At 34.8% G+C, this 19,906-nt stretch overlaps 1 protein-coding gene across 1 annotated transcript in view; it reads right to left on the bottom strand.

Moving 5' to 3' along the window:
- Nucleotides 1-19,906, bottom strand: part of LOC134853432 (polycystin-1-like protein 2) — a 67,279-nt gene that overhangs the window by 26,417 nt on the left and 20,956 nt on the right. Inside the window, exons 5-18 of the mRNA XM_063869430.1 lie at nt 16,612-16,784; nt 16,224-16,397; nt 13,420-13,537; nt 12,838-12,936; nt 12,264-12,510; nt 11,578-11,727; nt 10,413-10,518; nt 10,001-10,068; nt 9,285-9,527; nt 6,122-6,230; nt 5,013-5,251; nt 4,279-4,432; nt 3,675-3,775; nt 171-398 (exon numbers count right to left, since the gene is read on the bottom strand). Coding sequence (XP_063725500.1) covers nt 171-398; nt 3,675-3,775; nt 4,279-4,432; nt 5,013-5,251; nt 6,122-6,230; nt 9,285-9,527; nt 10,001-10,068; nt 10,413-10,518; nt 11,578-11,727; nt 12,264-12,510; nt 12,838-12,936; nt 13,420-13,537; nt 16,224-16,397; nt 16,612-16,784 — 2,209 coding nt within the window. The remainder of the gene's footprint in view (nt 1-170; nt 399-3,674; nt 3,776-4,278; nt 4,433-5,012; nt 5,252-6,121; nt 6,231-9,284; nt 9,528-10,000; nt 10,069-10,412; nt 10,519-11,577; nt 11,728-12,263; nt 12,511-12,837; nt 12,937-13,419; nt 13,538-16,223; nt 16,398-16,611; nt 16,785-19,906) is intronic.

The raw sequence follows: 19,906 nt of genomic DNA, 5'->3' as shown, positions 1-19,906 counted from the left end.
CAGAAATCTATATATGACAAGTAAAACACTCTTCAGCTTTGTGATGTAAAAAGTTCTGCAATTTTATGAAATAGGCGATTTAAAAGTTTTCATTGCTAAAAAAATTGTTGTCGAAATAAGTTTGAGATTCAAAAATTAATTTGTTTTGCTTTTGCCTCAATTTTCGCTACCTTGTATAAGTCGTTGTTATCCATGCGTCTGGCCCAGAGAGCCAGCAACACATACAGTCCCATTACTCCCAGACAGAAGGAGACGACAGCTGGGTTGCTCAACATATCAGCCGGGTCACTCCAGACTGTGAAGTCGGGCACATTGGGGGCCACCACGAACTCAGTCGTGAACGAGGTCAAGTGGGTACATTCACAGATTGTGTTCACAAGGGTGCTACTTTGGGACACCTGAAAAAAAAACATCATTTTGGATTCTTGGAAAAACATCATTTTGGACATTTTTTTTCTTAATTTTGTTTCAACCACTTCACGAAGTGAAATTAAGGAACACTCGATTAGTCTTGTTTTTTTTTCCACTCTCGAAGTTGTTCACTCAAAAAAATGGCTGGGAAACAAGAGTGACTTTATATTAAGTGTGGTCTTCTCTGGGTTCACGTGGCTGTTTTTCAGAATTGTATATTCAGCTGTTTCTTTTTTGCTTGCTTTAAACCCTAATAACGTTTTTGTTTGTTTCAATCCACAGTATCTCTAAATGGTTAACAATCATCAGTTACAACGACATTAGAAAACTACAAGAAATACAGCAAGATATCAAGTCATGGAGTAAAACCAGCACTGAAGCAGTAATTTCACGTAGTCATTCAATTTTTTGAAATTGGCAATAAGCATAGTTCTGTTGTAGAGTTTTTTCGCTGATCTTAATTTCCTTGTCGTTTTTTAAATAAATTTCTGCTGAATGCAAGAAAGCAAAGACGATAAAAGTTTTTTTTGAATTTTTTACTCTTTTCGACCAAAAATTTGGAAAAAAAAAGAAATTGAGTTTCTTGAAAGAAATTGTTTTTTTTTAAGTTCAGTATGGCATGGCAAAGTATGAGAGACGTTTTTTCATAGACAAATTGTATTGAACTGTATGACTATAGCATTGTCGGTGTATGGAGGTCAAACTGGTACATGCAAAAAATGATTTAGTAGATTTTCTTTTTTTAGGTAGGTAAATCTCTTACGTTCGAAGTTTTGGTACGGCAGCCAATCATCATCCTTAACAACTTGAGAGAATTTATACTGATGCTTGAAAATAATTCACAATGACAGAACTGTCTAAGTGTGAATGTTACTTCAAAATATTTTCGGGAAAAAAATATTATAACAACTTATGTGAGCGATGATAAAGTGGTTACACAATCTCCGCAACACAATCGAAAGATCGGATGTTTGAGGCCCACTTGGATCTTTGCTTGTTGTTCGAGGGCGAGACAACAATATTCAGCCCAGAAAAATAGCCAAAAAATGTATGTAAATCTTAACCAGGGGTCAGAACAGTGGCTCTTCCCCGTACCCAGTAAATTAGGATCTGAATTAATTTTTTTCAGATCTAAAAAAGGTTGTAAAATGTTCAAGTAACGCTCAAAAAATTTCAAAATGGTCATTTCAGATCTGAAATTTTGTGTTTTTTTTTGTTTTTTTTCAGACCTGAAAAAATCAATGAGCAGAGACAATTTTTGCTAATTTTTGTTCCGCTAGATGCTCAGAATTCAGTTTGGAGACTGCTCGAACTCAAATTTCAAAGCATGACCCGCACCGAAGTTTCTCGGATAAAAATAGATTATATTGAGAAAATGTTGCCGAAATTATTGCCATTATAATCGATTATGTGTAACCAATTTAAGCAACATTTTCTATTAAAATTGAAAGAAAATAGATTATTTTCATCAAGAATATATTGCCTTGTAATTCCACTAAAATGTATTTTTATCTCCACATAATCTCAATAAAACTTATTTTTTTGCCCTGAAATCGCCATGAAATCGCAATAAAATCGATTGCTTATGCCATAAAATTGCAATCAAATCTTTTGTTTTTAAAAAACAGCAATAAAATCTATTGTTTTTGCCATAAAACCGCAACAAAAACTATTGCTATCGCCATAGAATTGCAATAAAACCGATTATTTTGTCAAAAAATTTGATTATATTGTCAGAAAAATTGATTTTTCTCTTCTTAAAAGCATGCTAATTGAAAACTCAAAGCAAAAATTGAATTCAAACCAAACGACACAAATCATGAAAATCATTAATATAAACAAGATTTTCGGCACAAAAAAATATGCAACAAAAATACCATCATTGTAAATCAGATTTGGTGCAAAAACATATGTAAAAATTCAAGAATATTGTCAATATAAACCAGATTTGAGCTCGAAAATATGCAATGAAATCATAGTAAATCATTATTGTAAATCAGATCTTGGGCAAAAACAATTGTAACGATTCCAGAAATTTGCAATACAATGCAAATTAAACAAGTTTACGAAGTCTTTTTTGTTGAGTTAAGTCATTTTTCATGCCTGCCGCTCATCCCGCCCATTCAAATCAAATTCATTATTTCGAGTTCTGATGGGATAGAGTGAGGTCTCGAAATGCACAGAATGATGTAAGAACAAGACACGTAACAAAACTTGAAATTCAGTTCGAAAATTACTTAAAAGCTTTTTTTTTGTTGCTAAAAATCTTATATTTTCATGCTCAGGCAACTAAGAATTTGAAAAAGTTGACGTCGCACATTTTTGTGTTTTTTGATCGAATTTTTATATCAACTTTGTTTAAATTATAATCTATTATAATCTATTATATTTCCAATATAATCGACATAAAAATTAAGCTTTTTTTTGGATTGTTTTCTCCATATAATCGATTATTTTTTACTCTGCGACCACAAAATCACCAGATAGTTGATTATTAAAAGAATAATTTTTGGTTCGACCACAAAATCGCCAGATTATAGATAATAATCGGAAAAACTTCGGTGCGGAGAGATAATCATTGGAAACGCATAAGTCGCGTATGAAAATTAAAACTTGATCGGTTTTCGATTAGATTTTGAAATTTTTTAAAACAGTTGAACAAGAAAATTAGTTTAAAAATGTTTTTGTGTTATGAACTTTTTTCCCGCTAATTAACCTGAATATAACTGCATATGGCGTGGCGGAAACAGCAGAAAGTGAAAACTCAATAATTTTTTCCACATGCATATATTATATTTTAACAAATGGTTTTTCAGATCTTATTTTATGTCTGAGAGTTTCTGTTTTAGATCCAAATTTCATATCTAACGAATTTCAGATCTGAGAATCAACTGATGTCCAAAAAAAATAAGTTCAAATTTTGTATAGAAACAGCTCGTATGTTGGTCCTTTCCTTTATAGATAAACCGTCCTAACCTAAGTATATGACATTTTAATACTTTTTGCCTGCATTTTTCTGTAGGTCGCTGTTACTATCCTATTTTTAGACTGTCTGCTACGCAGGTGTCTAACTGCATCGACTGTTAAATTCAGGGGCCGATTTAGGAAGGCGGATAAAATTGTGGTCAAAATAGGGTCATTGCAGTGATCTAGGAGATCGGAAAATCGCTATGGTCGACCCTTAAAAAAAGTCAAGACAATTTTGACAATCCGCCCCCCCCCCTTGAGAAAATGCTAGATCCTTATCTGGTCTAACTTTTTACCTTGCACCCGTCCGTGACCCATTTGGTAGAATTTTCGTTCCACCATCTACAGGAGCGGGAAAAGCTACCCACAGATATTGTAAGAGCTGCTGCGTCAGGATCTGAAGTAGAAATTAGAACAAATAATAATCTGTTTAAATTCTATGAACACTGAGTTGGCCTCCACATGTTTAAAACCCCCTAGTTTCAGTTGTTGTACATTTAAAGTAAAACTACTTAAAACTTGATTCATAAAAAATGAATATTAGGTCATTGATTAGTCAATTGGAACATTGAGATCAAAATCAAACCTAAGACGAAAAAAGTTTGTTACAACCAGCATGTATGTCAGAAAAAATATAATGTCTGTTCTTTGAGATTGCTATTGACATGGCGGTATTTGTACAGATGTTTTTACAGCAGTCTCGCCATTTTTCACCATTCAGATTCACTTTTAGGTTCGTCTGCCAGTTTTATAAATGACTTATCACTAAGTTTAATTGAATAGTGTTCGGTCACCGAGATGGGAGGGTGGGAAGAGGTGGGTGGGGTATTTTGTGAGAAGGCTGGGGGGGGGGGGGGGATTTTGGGTAAAAGGTGCACTGGAATACTGGAACAGCCCAACCTTGTGGACGATATGCAAAGTGGATTTCGTCCCCACTATTAACCATTCCCGAGGGGACTTCGACGCAATGTGGCTGCGTGTCATCCGACCCTATTATCTGCTGTGAGAGTAGTCCTGTCAGTTGATAGTTGGTAGTATTTGCTCTCTCATTCATCTGAAATAGACTCAAAAAGATTAATGGAAATGGGATCCTCTTCATATATCAACCCCCCCCCCCCCCTATGGTAGTTAGTAACGAACTGCCACCCCCAATAACCTTAACACCCTATAATTTAACGGTTACACATAAGTGAGTTTTGTACCTAGTAATGAATCTTCCCTTTTGCAAAAGTGGGGGAAATAGTTCAAGAGATCCAAAAGAGGCTCTGTGGTGGAATTTAACTTCGAATTTTTATGAGTATGAGACGCAAAAACAATCTGCAATGCAATTCGATTTTTTTGTTCCGACCGTTTGAAATTTGTATTCAGCCGTTTTAATTTTTTTTTCTTTTTGTATTCCACGCAAAATCAGGTACCACAAATAATCATCGGATTTGGTCGAGTGATATATTCAATTAAAGCCCTTTCAGTCGTGATTTTTTGTGAACGACCTCAAAAAACTTCAGAAAAGCTTCAAAAACAAGATCACACATTTCCTCGAATAGGGCTGTTTTTTTTTCAACACAGTCTTGATTATTCAAACCACTTCACAAAAATTAAAAAAAACTCAAACGCATATAAATAATCTGCAATACCCTTATGAAATATTCATAGTCAGTCGATCCTCCGTCAATTTGCAGACATATCAACACACTTGAACCTCCGTCAATCACAGATACTATTCTCCTGTCAAATCCATTGTCATCAGGATTAAAATTAGGCAAGTTTTGTTGTCCTTCTAGGCCGGGTTGATCTGTACTCGGGTTCAAATTTGAAACGTTTCGACTGTATTGGGTATCGAATTGAACCGCGAATGGTTTGTCCAGATCTTTCACTGAAAGTTTAAAAAACATATATTTTCTAGGCTAGGTTTATTTGTAATCGTAACCATAATCATAACCGTAAAAGTATTCGTCAGAAAAATTTTCCAAAACATATTGAACATTTCATTACAAATATAATATGTGCTCTCACAAAAAAAGTATATTGTTTAGATGCGCCGTAAGACCCAAATTGTCTGTTTTCAGGCGTCTATATTTTGCAAGTTTTTTCAAGTTTTCTCATTTTAGCCAACCCCCACTAAATCTTCTATATCACCAAAAAAAGGCGCTGATCTAGGAATTTCTCGAGGGGGGGGGGCGGATTTTCAAAAAAATTTTGAAAATTTTGTCGACCTTTTTTTGTAGGTCGACCAAATTATTTTTCTGAGCTCTCCTAAACCACTATAAAGACCCTGTTTTAACTAAAATTTCTGCGCGGCAGGCAAATTTTTGAAAAACAGGCCAAAAATAGCGTTTTTAGGCACTTTTTTGAAAATTTCGACAGAAAAAATGCGTTTTTTCGGCGCGCGATCCCCTCTCAAAGCCCCCCAAAGGCGTCTTTAGAAAAGTTTTAAGGTCAGTCAGCCAAAAATGGATATCTCAAAATAGTACAAAGGGTGGACCCTTTGGGTCAACAGGGGGTTGAATCCCTAAAAAACAAGTGTGAACCTCCAGCCCCTATCCCCCCCGCCTATCGCCCGCCCCCTTCCCCCTAATCCGCTACTGGGTGTATGTATATGTGTGTGTGTATGGATGCGGGAGGGGGGGGGGGGGGGTTTGGGGGTAGCAGGTGTCGTGGAGAACCTATATTTTCGAGGGCCTGTTGGCAGGTTGGGACTATCATGAGATAGTTCAGATAGTTATGCATACTTCTGATACTGAACCTGGAATGATGTCATTTATTTCGTCTCTGAGTTCAATTCGTTTCACATGCGGATTTAGAGATGCAGAAAACGCATCTGGAAGGTATATGTTAGCATGGTAGTTCCCCACCTAAAACACAAAAAGAGCAATGGTGAGAAGCGACAGTGAAAAGGTATCGTTAAGGTATCGTTTTATCCTCTTGTTCTATAGGTCAGTGGTTCGATACCCACTGTAATCCTTGTTTATTGTTTGAAAGTGAGCCAATATTCACAAAAAATAGAAAAAAGATACAAGATTGTATGCTTGTATGTCTTATAGGTTATAACAGCAGTAATCTATGAAGAACTGATATGCTGCCACCTTGTTCGCAGAGCTGATTATTCGTCGAAAATATTTTGGGAACAAAATTGTTCGTCGAATACATTTCGAGATCCAAAACATTGATTGCAGGACATTGAGAGAAAACTTTTTATGCTTAGCGTTACATAAAAATTCACATAACTTTGTTATATAGTTTTTTTCGGAAATTGTTAAAAATTCAACAAAACCTGATATTTATTTTTTCTACACTAAAAAGAACGCTATTTAATATCGGATGCCCAACTTCCACCAATTATCTGGGCTGACAAAACTGAGACATTGGGCCAAAAACATTTGTTTAGTTAAACCGAACGATATCAATTTTTGCGGTTTTGTAAAGATCATGAATTAAAACTGGTTTTATTTTTTAAGATGTTTTATTTTGAGGCGATTTTTTGCGATCTTGAAAACTTTTTCTCTTAAAAAGTTTTCAAATTATTTTTTTTTGCTAATTTTCTCTGTTATAAGCAAACTTTCCTACTCCCTAACTGTTTAGTTGAAAAGATTTGTTAGATCAAAACATGATTTCATTCAGAACCCTGTCAATTTTTGCAATCGACAGGCTGTCGTGGACCGTAAAAGAAGTGCACTCAAACGAATTTGCTTTAAAAGCCACCTTCATTAACAGTTTTTTATTCAGCATTGTCTTTAAAATGTTTTTAACATAAATTTTTTTTAAAATCAAAGTCAAATATTTCAGAGGCAAACATGTTTGTTTAAATGCAAATATCAGCGCCAAAAAAAATCAGCTGAAAGATACATTAAAAATTTTATTTTTATTTTATCAAAACTTAGTAGTAGAGATAACCACAAAAATTTCTATGTGATAAGTATAACATCATATATAATCTGTAGTCAGTCTGTATATATAGAACGTTTGATTTAGAAGAAAACTTCATTTTGTAAAAAAAATTTTGCACTCCAAAATATCACAAAAAAAGTTAATAAAAATGCTTCATACCCGCGGGTAAAAAGTTAATTAAAATGCTTCAAATTTGTCTACCCGTAGTCTATTCTTTAGTAAAATGGATAGATAGTTTTAAGTGAAGCGTTGAATTGTCTGTTCAAAAGATCAAGAGCAACAGGCTAGAGGAAAAAGTAGAAAGCAATGTCTTTTTTTCACTTTTTTATGGTGTTTAGGTTTTTTGAACTTTTTAGGTTTCGTTTGGGAGTAATGAAGACTTGAATTTCACAAACAATGGGAAAATTTTTTGTCTTGGTTCCTTCTTGCACAATACTTGTATGATTTGCATTCATCATGTAAATCATTGCAGAGTTTCATTCAGTTCGCAAACCAGCAAACCAAGTAGCAGCGATTGACGTTCAACTATACGTTTTTGGTCCAACCATGGAAAATGGGTAGGAACCTTGTATTCGGGTGTGTTTCACTTTTTACCATGTACCATATTAAAGCCCTTACTTGATTCAAAAAGCATCCAAAAATTTTCCAAGTGTTGAGAAAAACAAGTTTGAAAATTTTGATTTTTCGCCTAATTCGAGCAAATAAAGCAAGCGAGCAGGGGTGGATTTAGGGGGGCGGGGGGGGCGGACGCCCCCTCCCTCAGGGATTCGACCCCCTGCCGACCCAAAGGGTCCCCCCTTTGATACTTTTTCAGAAATCCATTTTTGGCCGACCGACCCTAAAATTTTTCTAAAGGCGCATTGGCGCCAATATATACTATTTTTGAGGGGGAGCGCGCGCCAAAAAAAACGCGATTTTTTGTCAAAATTTTTCAAAAAGTGCCCAAAAACGGCTTTTTTGACTGTTTTTTCAAAAACTTGCCTGCGGCGCAGAAAATTTCGCCAAAATAGGGGCAAAACAATGCTTTGGGAGAGCTCGAAATATCAATTTGGTCGACCTAAAAAAAAAAAAAAGGTCGTCAAAATTTTGGAAAATTTTTTGAAAATCCGCCCCCCCCCCTCGAGAAAATCCTAGATCCGCCCCTGCAAGCGAGCAGACTTAAAAATCCTTAATCAGAAGAAATTTAAAGTTTAAGCACTAAAAACTTAATTTTAAGCAAGTAAAATTATTTGTTGGAGTTTTGTAGCTCCATTCTGAGAACAAAAACTTTTTAAAAAAATGGAACGATTTCTGCAAAAAAGTTTGAAAAAAGTTTTCTTTATTTTGGTTTTCTAGTCAGTTTTCTAAAAAAATGTTTGTGCCTTATTTGCTTGTATTTGCTTTGAAATTTTTAGCCTTGAATTTGAGTTTGTTGTAAAGTTTGAATTGCCTAGTGTTTCGTTATAAACTTTGACTTTGAGTTTTATTTTACCAGCTAAATTACAACAGCAAATTATCACTATTATCAATGTCTAAAGGGTAACCCAAAGAGAATTTCATCTCGACGAGTGGGTCACCCCGAAAACTTGAAGAGCAGAATTCTTGAGACGCAGAGTCGGCATCAGTTGAAGATCACTAGTTTGTTTAAATATTTTTTATCAAAAAGATTTTTTCAAAAAAGCATCTATGAAAAGTTTCAACTCTTGCTTATCAAACAAAAAACTTTGAGGGAGCACGTTGCTTTGAAAACCAAAATTGCAAGCTAAAATTGACCTACGTTGAAGTGAGAATTTAAAGGCCTTTGACTTACTCCCTACATTTGTAATTAAATTTTCTGTCTTTTGCAATAAAATTTTCGGTTTTTTTCTTTCATTTAACTGAGGAGAGATATATAACCAAAAAGACCCAAAAATATTCTTCCAATATGTCTTGCAAGTTTTGAGTCCAGACACAGGTTATGAATCTTGCGAGAAAATGAAACTTTGCAAAACTATTGTCCATCCTTCATGATATTTGCATTCGAAATTAGAGATTATTATAACCGAAACGATGACAGTTTCTCCCTCGCCCGAACTCAAATCCAACTCGGGCGGCGACTGCACTCCGATAGACGACAACACCTCCCCCGATGACTCACTGAAGTCCCCCTTGGTCACCCGCTTCACAGCTATTGCCACGAGGGAGAAGTTGTAAGTCACAGGGGGTAATTGGATGGGAAGTTTGTCTCCGTTTAGAGTTGAGAGGGAGTCAAAAAGTGAGTCGAAAGCTTCGATCAGATCTGGATCCTGAAAAAAAAAGCATCTCAATAAAAAAAAAATTTAAGCCAAATGAATATGTTTTTGGCGTATTTTCATGATATGGACTGGGTGTTTACTTTTGTAAATTATCCTAATATTTTCTCTTTGAAACAAATTATTACTATTTTTGAAAAAAAAATTTCCCAGAAAACGCAAAAAATCCAACTTTAGATAATTTTGAGGAGGAAACTCGCAAAGTTTTGGCAAAAATAATGTCTTTTAGTGCTTTGGGAGGAGATATCGCAAATCAATTTGATCGACCTAAAGAAAAAGGTCGACGAAAATTAAAAAGGTCGACGAAAGGTCTTCAAACGATTCTTCTAATTTTTCAATCAACCCGACAAAAATTTTCGTTTTGGCAACTGGGTTGATATGATTATGAAAAATAAAACCAGTCAAACTGTGGGTTGATAAATGATACCCATGACTTCTATAAATAAAATCTGATATTTCGAACTAACGTAAAGATCTTGAAAAGATTGGCCCGAGTCCTCGTCCAGAATGAAAGACTGGAACAAACTATCCACCGCTGAAAACAAAAATGGCACAGTTTATTATCTGCGTTTAACGCTCTAATTTTATACAAATATCTGACACTTGGATTTTTTAAATTTCTGAAACTAACTGGTTAGCTGATTAGTCCCTTATACAAGTGTAAATACATCTGTATTACACAGATTGCTGGTTGCTCTGCAAATAGCACAGAAGTTCCGATCATCACAAAGTCTCATTTTATTTTTTCAAAACATTATTTTTTGCTTTATTTCTGAAACTATTCTTTTAAACAAAGCGACTGAACCAAACCAAAACACTGCTAGAATGAGCAATAATAAACCCCCTGAATGCGCGCTTGTTCCGATGAAGCTTATATACTTTTCATTGCTGGTCTGGCAGATAGTTGTAGCTCGTTCAAGCCAAGATGTGTTGAGTTCTCTTCCAAGAAGTCAATTGTCAGGCAAAGAATTTGAGATCCCTGTCTCTGAAACAAAGTAACCATTATGTTTTTTTCGAACGTTAACAGAAAATGCAGATAGCTTGGAATGTGGATTAAATACAAAAAAATGAACATTTTGTAAATTAATATCTGATAAAATATTACTTAGTTGTAGCTAATTCTAAATTAAAACTATTAAAAAGAATAAGAAATAATATGAATTAGTCGTTAAGTTAAAACATTAAAACAATAAGAGATCATTCTCTCCGCCGGAGAGAATGGCTAGTGAAGGTCATAACTAAGTGACCGGTTAATTAAATAAGTATGTTTAGCAATAATTGCATTTCCCAATGCCAGATATAAGACTGATCGTAATTTCTTGTCTGCTTCTTCTATACGCATTCCGTTAAATTTCTTAGTTTCGGTTTTTATCGAAGCTGTTTCTTCTTCGTCATATCTTCTTTGTTCTTGGATATTTCTCTCCAATCTCAAGCGTCTTTGGGCGTCTGTTTCACCGTCCGGTGGGTTTTCAAATTTGGTGGTAATGGATGTTGTCTCTCCGACGGATTGAGTAGATTTTCTATATCTATGTTTTCTTTAGCTATAATTGCTAATTGAAACAGATCACTCCAATCTTCCCAAGGGATGGGTGGGTCTACCGTATGGTTTTGCCAAAAGGGAGGTATTCCTCTAACGTTAGATTCGTTAGATGACTGCGCCATGATAAAATATTACTTAGTTGTAGCTAATTCTAAATTAAAACTATTAAAAAGAATAAGAAATAATATGAATTAGTCGTTAAGTTAAAACATTAAAACAATAAGAGATCATTCTCTCCGCCGGAGAGAATGGCTAGTGAAGGTCATAACTAAGTGACCGGTTAATTAAATAAGTATGTTTAGCAATAATTGCAAAACCTGATGTAAAATCACAACAATATCGAATTTCAAAATTTCTCATTTTGAGAAAAGTTGAGAAAAAAATAATTTAAAAAAGTGTTTCAATTTGAAGACTTTTCAAAAAAAACAATAAAAACGCTAACATTAAAAAACGCAGATGTTAGCAAGAACATAAATTTTAATTTATAACCCCTTTATTTATTACCCTTGCATCTGTAGATATGTCCTCAGGGTTGTCTGTGACTTTTCTCAAAGAATGAGTCATCATCTCGACACTTTGAGTTGCAGCAAGAGAACTAGAAATCTGCTGATAGGCAGCGATAGTCGCAGTAGTCGCCTCCATTCTTTGAGAAGGCTGAAAAATAAAATCATGAAATTCCAGATACTTGTTCGAAAAACTGTTGGATAATGTGTTGTTTATTTTTCAACACTCATTTTTCACTGACCCCTGCAGTCCTTGTTTGACGCTATCTTTTTCATGAAAACACCAAACTTTCACTGGACTTCAGAGAAACCAAATGTAATTTCTATAACTTTTTCAGTTGTTTTTTCTAAAGCTTTTTTAATACTTCCGCTTAACCTTCACTGAGCTTTTCTGACATGTGTGGACATAATATCTTATTTTTGAAGACAAAAAACTTTCACTGGCCTTCAGAAAACGAAACCTTTCGCATAAAGAACTACTTATTTCGTCGAAAAACACCTTCAAACAAATTTCTGCGAACTTGAAATATTATCTTTAATATGTGCAGAAAAGTAGTTCAAAATTTTTCAGCCCCAACGAAAATACAAACATCACTTTTATCGCGCAACCAGAATTTTTTCAAGGTTTCATTACAGTTGGAAAGCGTGAATAAGTTTCACGTGAGAAGGAAAAACTGATTTTTTTACCTGCAAATCACCCAATACAGACAAGGCAGCCAGACTCAGTTGAAAAACTTCTTGGAAGTTTCCAGCCGACACTTTTTCGGCTAAAAGTCCACTCGTAGAAGTCAAATTCATCAATACATCATTTGCTGAAATTCCATCCGGACGAACGATCACATCGTAGAAAACGGAAGCTGATGCGCCGTACTGGTCGCGCACTTTTGTACACAGCGAGACCACGTGATCTGTACTTTCGGAACCGACTGGCAAACTGAAACAAATAAAAACAACAAAACTGAATATTTTCAAAAAATCAAATGGTAACTACCAAACAGTGAAAAAAACGACCAATTTTTCAAAACTTCATAGAGTAACTTAAATTAAAAACTGCCTCGAGCTCAGAAAATTTTACAAAACTTTCGAAATGATCAAATAAAGGAATTATTTGGATTAATAAAAATAAAAGAAAACCCTAATTTGAAAATCCTAATTTTTCAAAACTTTTAAATTAAAAACTGCTTCGGGCTCAGAAGATTTGGGAAAAAAATAAAAGAAAACCCTAATTTGACGGAGTTTATTTTTGGAAAAATTGACTGACAGGAAAGGCTGCGAAGTGGGAGCTGCATTGTAGGCGATGAGGGAGAAATCGTCACAATTGTCGGGCACTTCGGCTAAGTTCTGTTCGGCCACGAAGTACCTGTAAAACAAATAAAAGCGTGAACATAAGAATCTCAAAATGGTCATTTAGCAGAATTGAGCATCATTGCTCGGGTAAATGTTTGCATTTGTTGTTGAACGAAGATGAAGCAAACTCAAAATTTTTTTTTTTTTTTTCACTGAATAATTCGAAAAAATCTGCTAAAAATTTTGAGCTACAACATTATCCGAGCCGAGAGAACGGTATACAAAAATAGATCTTTTTGATCCATTCACATACGAAAGACCGTAAGATTTGTTGCGCAAGTTTTGTTTCTGCCTTGAATTATTCCGTTGGAACGGCGTTCTAGAGGAGGTTTTGTTTAAACAAGATTTAAAACAAAAATTTATTTCAGAGCACTGTTTAATGGATTGGAAAAACTCCAGCGGTGAGTCCTAACTTGATGACTAAACTGGGGAGGGGGAAGGGGGAGGGGAGAGTTGGGACGAGGGAGGGAGGGGGGGAGTTTGAGGTTAGACGAACCGGTGTTCATACATCCCTTCTGACGGCGGGAAGTCGATAGAAATGTTGCGGTCTATGTGTAGCGTTTCGTCCAGCCAACCGTGGCAGTAAATCGTGAATTTGTCTTCCATAACAGAACCTGAAACATGCTTTGATAGTTATCCAAAAAAACTGGAAGAGCCCAAGTTCTGTTCCTCAAGTATAGCGATAATTTCAACCAGAATGAGCCGAACTTTCCATTTATCAGTATGAATGCTTGCATGCGTGACTAGTGGCGAGATTGAAGTAGGGGGAAGGGGGAAGGGGGGGGGGAGTAAGCATGTTATTCCACCTGGAGAGGCGACATTTCTTAACAAGCGACAAACGACAAATCGTAACAGTAGAGCAAGCGGGAAACATTGATTCACGCGCAGTATTCCTCTCTTGCCGGATAAAAGCGTAGCGGCGAAGCAAGCGTATGCTAGTTGCCAATGCCTTGTTACAAATTGTTTCTAGTTACGAAGTGTCGCCTGTTACGAATGCTTCGCCTTACTTCACAACCAATATCAAAATCGCTCATTGTCCAACAAAAGCGGTCATTTTTTCATAGCGCTCTAAAATTTTTCAAACTTAGAAAAGCGGTCATTTTTTCATAGCAGCTCTAAAATTTTTCAAACTTACAAAAGCGGTCATTTTTTCATAGCGCTCTAAAATTTTTCAAACTTACAAAAGCGGTCATTTTTTCATAGCAGCTCTAAAATTTTTCAAACTTACAAAAGCGGTCATTTTTTCATAGCGCTCTAAAATTTTTCAAACTTACAAAAGCGGTCATTTTTTCATAGCAGCTCTAAAATTTTTCAAACTTACAAAAGCGGTCATTTTTTCATAGCAGCTCTAAAATTTTTCAAACTTACAAAAGCGGTCATTTTTTCATAGCGCTCTAAAATTTTTCAAATTTACAAAAGCGGTCAATTTTTTCTTCACATTGCAAAGATTAAGACCTTTTTCATAACTTTTTTTCTTTATTTTAGGAAAACGAGACTACTTAAGCGACAATAAACCTTTTTAACAAGATACAAGACGCTAAAAACATAGTTTTGTACTTTACATAGCATGTGCGGTGATAAAATGAAGGAAAAATTTGCAAATACAATTTTTTGGCGAATACTTTATCATCGCTCACTCAAACAATTTTGAAATGGTCTTAAAAGGCAGTTCGAATATTCAAGGGTTCTTCCTGATATACGAGCAGTCTTGCTTGTTGTTTAATATCAGTTTTGACTATCTGAGGCCATTAAAAAATTTGTTGTGGTTAAAAGCAAATTTAAACTTAAATAGGAAGCAATGCTTTTTTACAACTATGTTTCGAAAATGCTTCAAAGACATGTTTATTGAAGCTTGTATGATTAAATTTTTCACTCCGAAAAAACCAAAAAAAATAGAGAAAATTTTCTCTTCATTATGATCAGAAACTCACTTTTGACTCGAACAAACGTTGTCAGGGAAACATTTCTTTTTTGTCTTCAACAAATTGCGGGCTGTTTCCTGCAAAAACTATTCAAAAACCACATGATGTGGATTTTTACAGCCAACGTTAGTGGTTTTGCTTTTGTTTTTCCCAAGGCAGAATCTTTCCACCATTTTTCAAATTATATTATTTTTTGTGCGTAACTCTGCGTGAAAGGGATATTATCGCTCTACATGGCAAATCACCAAATCCAGTTTATCTGTGTGATTGTTGTCACTTAATCTCTGGGTATTCTTGTGCGAGAAAACTTTGGATCACAGTAATTTCAGACGAAATTTGAAACTTAAAATCCGACTAAGCAAATTTCGAGTTTTTTTATGGAAAAAGCTAGTCATTCAAACTTTTTGTTTGAAACATAGCCTAAATTACAATTTTAATTAAGGGATAAAAGTTTTTCATAGAGAATTTCTACAAAATGTTGTTCGTATGAACTAGTAGTATAAAACATTTTTCAATTCCGGAAAATGTGTGATTAGATTTTTTGGTGAGCCAAGGTAGATTTTTTGCCAGGCTCACATAGTTGGCGATGACTCATTAGGTAGTTCAATTAAATTGATCTAAAAGGGGCTCACGTAGTGCAGGAAAACATGCAATCAAGAAGTGGACGTGCCACAAAATATACAAGTCGGAAGCCAATCACAATCGAGATAAGTAAACAAATGTACGAAATACTTTCTTGTCTCTATTCTTATTGGCTTATGACATGCCTTCTTTATGACGCGTCTTGGTTTTTGATACGTAACCGTACAGAGGTGAATCCAGAATTGTCAAATTTTGAACTCCACAACTGTACGAACTCACGAAAAATAATCACAGTTGGTTTATCTGTATTTTAACATTTCAAGTAAAAGAGTCTATCTTTATTCAAAAGATAGAGCTTGTGCCATGACTAATTTTTTATCGCTAAACTTCGCCAAAATAAAAAATTGCCCCGAGGCAAGCGGGTAACCCATGCTCTGATTCACGCGAAGTTTAGCTTTTTGTTTGAAACCTAACCAGGCTCTAACTTAAAGTAATGTTTAAAATTTTCAAAAGCTCGGAGTAAGCAGGGGTTTTATCTTTCATGTTTTTAAGAAAAAACCGTGACTTCCTCAATCAATACTAATTCAGTTCAGGTTTAAAAAGTAAAGTACTATATGTCCTTATAGTACTTTACTTTCCTTTTGGACCATTAGCAAGTATTTTTTGAAGAGTTACTTGAATTAATTGAACCAACGCCCCAAAGCAAAAACTTGATAAAATTTTTTGTTTGATTGAAGAAAACTCCGGTTTTTTTAGTTTTTCAAAATTTCTAGAGTATCTTCAGAATTGCTCTTACCTTCTTTGGGCTCGCTGAAACAGGTGCCATTGTAAGGTGGGTGGTTGTAGATGAAAGTGTACACTTCGAAGGCGGGAGCAGGAAATCCAGGCACCGACACTTCGAACATGACGTCATACTCTCCACTGGAGTCGAACACGTCCGAGGGCAGCACGAGGGACGAAAACCCATTGCCTGAAATAAAAGAAAACCTTAAAATGCTATGTCAGAGCTGGATTTCAGGCACAAAATTTCCATCACAGAGAATATAGCAGACTTTCTCCCCCACCTCAGGAGTTCGATTCCCTAACCAACCACGTGGTCATTATTTAGCTAAAATGGTTGCGATATAGTAGTTAGGAGCCCATAGTAGCTATAAGAGCCCCCCCCCCCCCCCCCAATAACTGACCCTCAAGTTCATTGATGGTAGCAGGTGTGACATCTTCAGGTGTCTGGCCCAGCCTTCTTCGGTAAATAGACCACACGTATTGCACCCCTGTGACATCAAGTGCGTCATCTGAGTGACCCTTGAGAATGAGCAGTTCAGATGAAGTGGCCTTGAATCTGCAGTTGTTCATGCAGCTGCCAAACACACGCAAAACAATTAGACTTTTGGTCGACACCGAAAGTTTATGACATTGAACATTGCAATTGTACAAAACCTGTGTTTTTCAGGCTAGTTAGATTCCAACACGCTGACAAAAATTTTAAAAAATGGTTTCTTAAATGACCAGTATTAGGCTCCTAACAGTCGTTCTGGGGGAGCGGTAAAGGGGCGGTTATGTCTCTGTCTCTCAATCGATAGGTCCTGTTGTCGAGTCCCAGCATTTGCCGTGATTTTAAACTCGAAGGTGGGGATAATCATTATTAGCTCAAAAGGAGCAACCAAAAAAGTATTTCTTGACCAATTGCACAAAAAACTCATCGTATAAAAAATCGTCCTAATCATGTTCAGATTCGTTAACCAAAAACAATATAACCAAATAATTGTGATCAAATGTTTTTATGAAAAAAAGAATGTGCCATGGGACAATTCTTGAGTTGAAGTAATGTTTAGAATTTTCAAAAGATCGACGTTTCAGAGTAAGCAGGGGTTTTATCTTTCATGTTTTAAAAAAAAACGTGACTTCCTCAATCAATACTAATTCAGTTCAGGTTTAAAAAGTATTTTCCAGTTTTCAAACTGAAATACTTCGCATTTGCTATCCTTTCTTACACGAACAACAAGAACAACATTTTCTTGTTAGTAAAGCTTCGAAGACAGGTTTTGCACTTCGAAACTTTTTTCACTGCGTTTTTTGATATTTAAAAAAGCTCGATTGGCTCTTTTTCCTTTTCCCCCTGCCAACCTGATAAAAACATCAAATTTTTTGAGTAACTAAAGGTTTTAATAGGTTGTGCATGAAAACCAATTAAGATTGTCTTGGTGTAATGATGCCGCATGCAATTTTATAACAATCAATCGAACAATGTGAAGAAAATTTTTACTTATATAAAGTGGCATGTGGGGAACAAGGAAAAACGCCATGTGCTTTTGCCACAAAACTTGTTGAAAAAAAAATTAACTTTTTACACAAAAAATCACTCATCAAAAAAACATGAGCTTTATCGAAACTTCATCCTCGAAACAATTGATTTCAGAAGTGGGCTTTTTTCCAGTTCCCCCCTTCAAATTCAATTTTGAAAAGTCTATTTAACGTTGTCATAATGCAATGAAATTTAGCGTGGTGAACAAATCGGCAATTTTGAACAGATTTGTTCTTCATATTTTACAGCGTAACATCACGAATTTAGCCGTAATAACACGTAAAACAAACATAAAACTCGGTATTTTCAAAGGGGCAACTGGAAAAGAGCCCAGAAGTGATTTCAAGATACCAGAATCAATAACCAAAAATTCGGAAAATTTTTTTCTATAGGATTAAAATGAAATATCAATTCCGAATTTCGATTTTTGTTAAACTGATGAATATGTTTGACTGGATGTTTTATTGCTCTTAAAGCCGCATTATTTCGCTATTATTTTGAATGCTAAGATTTTTTTATGAATGTATAAATTGAATGATTGCAAAATCCTCTTTCAACTGTTTGAAGTGGCAACATATCACCCCATATCAATTTGTCACAAAACTTCAAGTCAAAAGTATCACAGGTGATAACATTTTAAATTAAGTTTAATAGCAGGAGCTTTTGCGTAAAAAGTAAAGTTGAAAACAATTTTTGAAGGTGAAAATAATCAATCAAATTCAGATTTAAACATTTAAGTAGTATATGTTGGGGCTGAAGTGGGGGGAGGGGGGTGGTGGTGACCGCCATGTATTAAGATAGGGAATAAAATTCCTATGTATTAAGATAGGGAATAGGTTTCCTAATTAAGATGGTAATGTTTGAGATGGTAAGTTTCAGAAAAGTTTTTAGCGCCCGATCTTACCATGTTTTAAGAAAGTATTTAGATTTCCCATGTATTAGGATAGTGTATAGATATCCCTATGTATAAGGGTTAGAGAATCATTGTATTAACATAGGGAATAGGTTCCCAATGTATTAGGATATGGAAAGGTAAGGTTTCAGTGTAATGGTATGAGAATGGTAAGAAAAACGGTGATATTTTTTTTGGATTTTGTATAGAAATGTCTTGTTTTTTCGCAAAAAAAACCCGGCACGCGTTATGTAATTTTTTGAGTATTACGTGGTAATAATTTTTCGAGTGTTTTTGGAGAATCATTGTATTAACACAGGTGATAACATTTTAAATTTCGTTTAATAGCTGGAATTTTTGCGTAAAAAGTAAACTTGAAAACAGTTTTTGAAGGTGAAAATAATCAATCAAATTCAGATTTATACATTCAAGTAGTAAGAGAATGGTAAGAAAAACAGTGTTTCTTGGATTTTGTGTAGAAATGTCTAGTTTTTCGCAAAAAACCGGGCACGCGTTATGTAACCTTTGGAGTATTACGCGTAGATTGTGTAATGAAGGTATTATGTTTTTTGGATGATGGTAAGTCAATGGTCAGATGTGCAAAAAATTGGAAATTTTTATCAATAAAATTGAAAATTTTTCAAACAATTTCAAAACACGATATGATTTGTTTTAATTTGACTTAATACATATTCTATTGGATAATTGGTTTTTTGAAACAGTACACAACTTAGCTGAAACTATGCTTAGACCTACTGAAACTTCGAAAAAAAGTCAAATTTTTGGAAAAAATTGCTAAAATTTCAGGTTTTTGGGAAAAAGTGCAAAAATTTCAGTTCTTGGAAAAAATGCAAGAAAAATCAAGCTTTGGAAAGAACTGCAGAAATCTCAAAGTTTTGACTAATATTTTGTTGCTTCTGATCTAATTGAAAAAAAAATGCATATGCGTAGAGTTTAAAACTAAGCTCAAATTGTATTTTATGGAATTTTCTACAATTTTCTCTCAAAAAAATGAAATACGGTAAAATTTAGAGTTATTTGAGCTAAAAAGCGATTTTTATAATACTCTGAACAAAAAAAGCTCATATTAGCTGAATCAATGTGAAACTTCAGATTTCTCGGGTAAATTATGGTAATTTTCGAGAAAGTAAAAATTAATCAAATCTGTCCAAAGTTTTCCTTTTTAACCTTACTTTTGTGTAAATAACTGGTTTTTGTTGACCAACTCAAGAAGAATTTACTTAGGAATCTCAATTCAATAGAACAATGAGCGCAATATTCATTG

This window comes from Symsagittifera roscoffensis, chromosome 8, assembly GCF_963678635.1.
Source record: "Symsagittifera roscoffensis chromosome 8, txSymRosc1.1, whole genome shotgun sequence".
NCBI classification, from domain to species: domain Eukaryota; kingdom Metazoa; phylum Xenacoelomorpha; order Acoela; family Convolutidae; genus Symsagittifera; species Symsagittifera roscoffensis.
The sequence above is the reverse complement of the archived record's forward strand: the minus strand, read 5'-3'. Positions and strand labels throughout refer to the sequence as shown.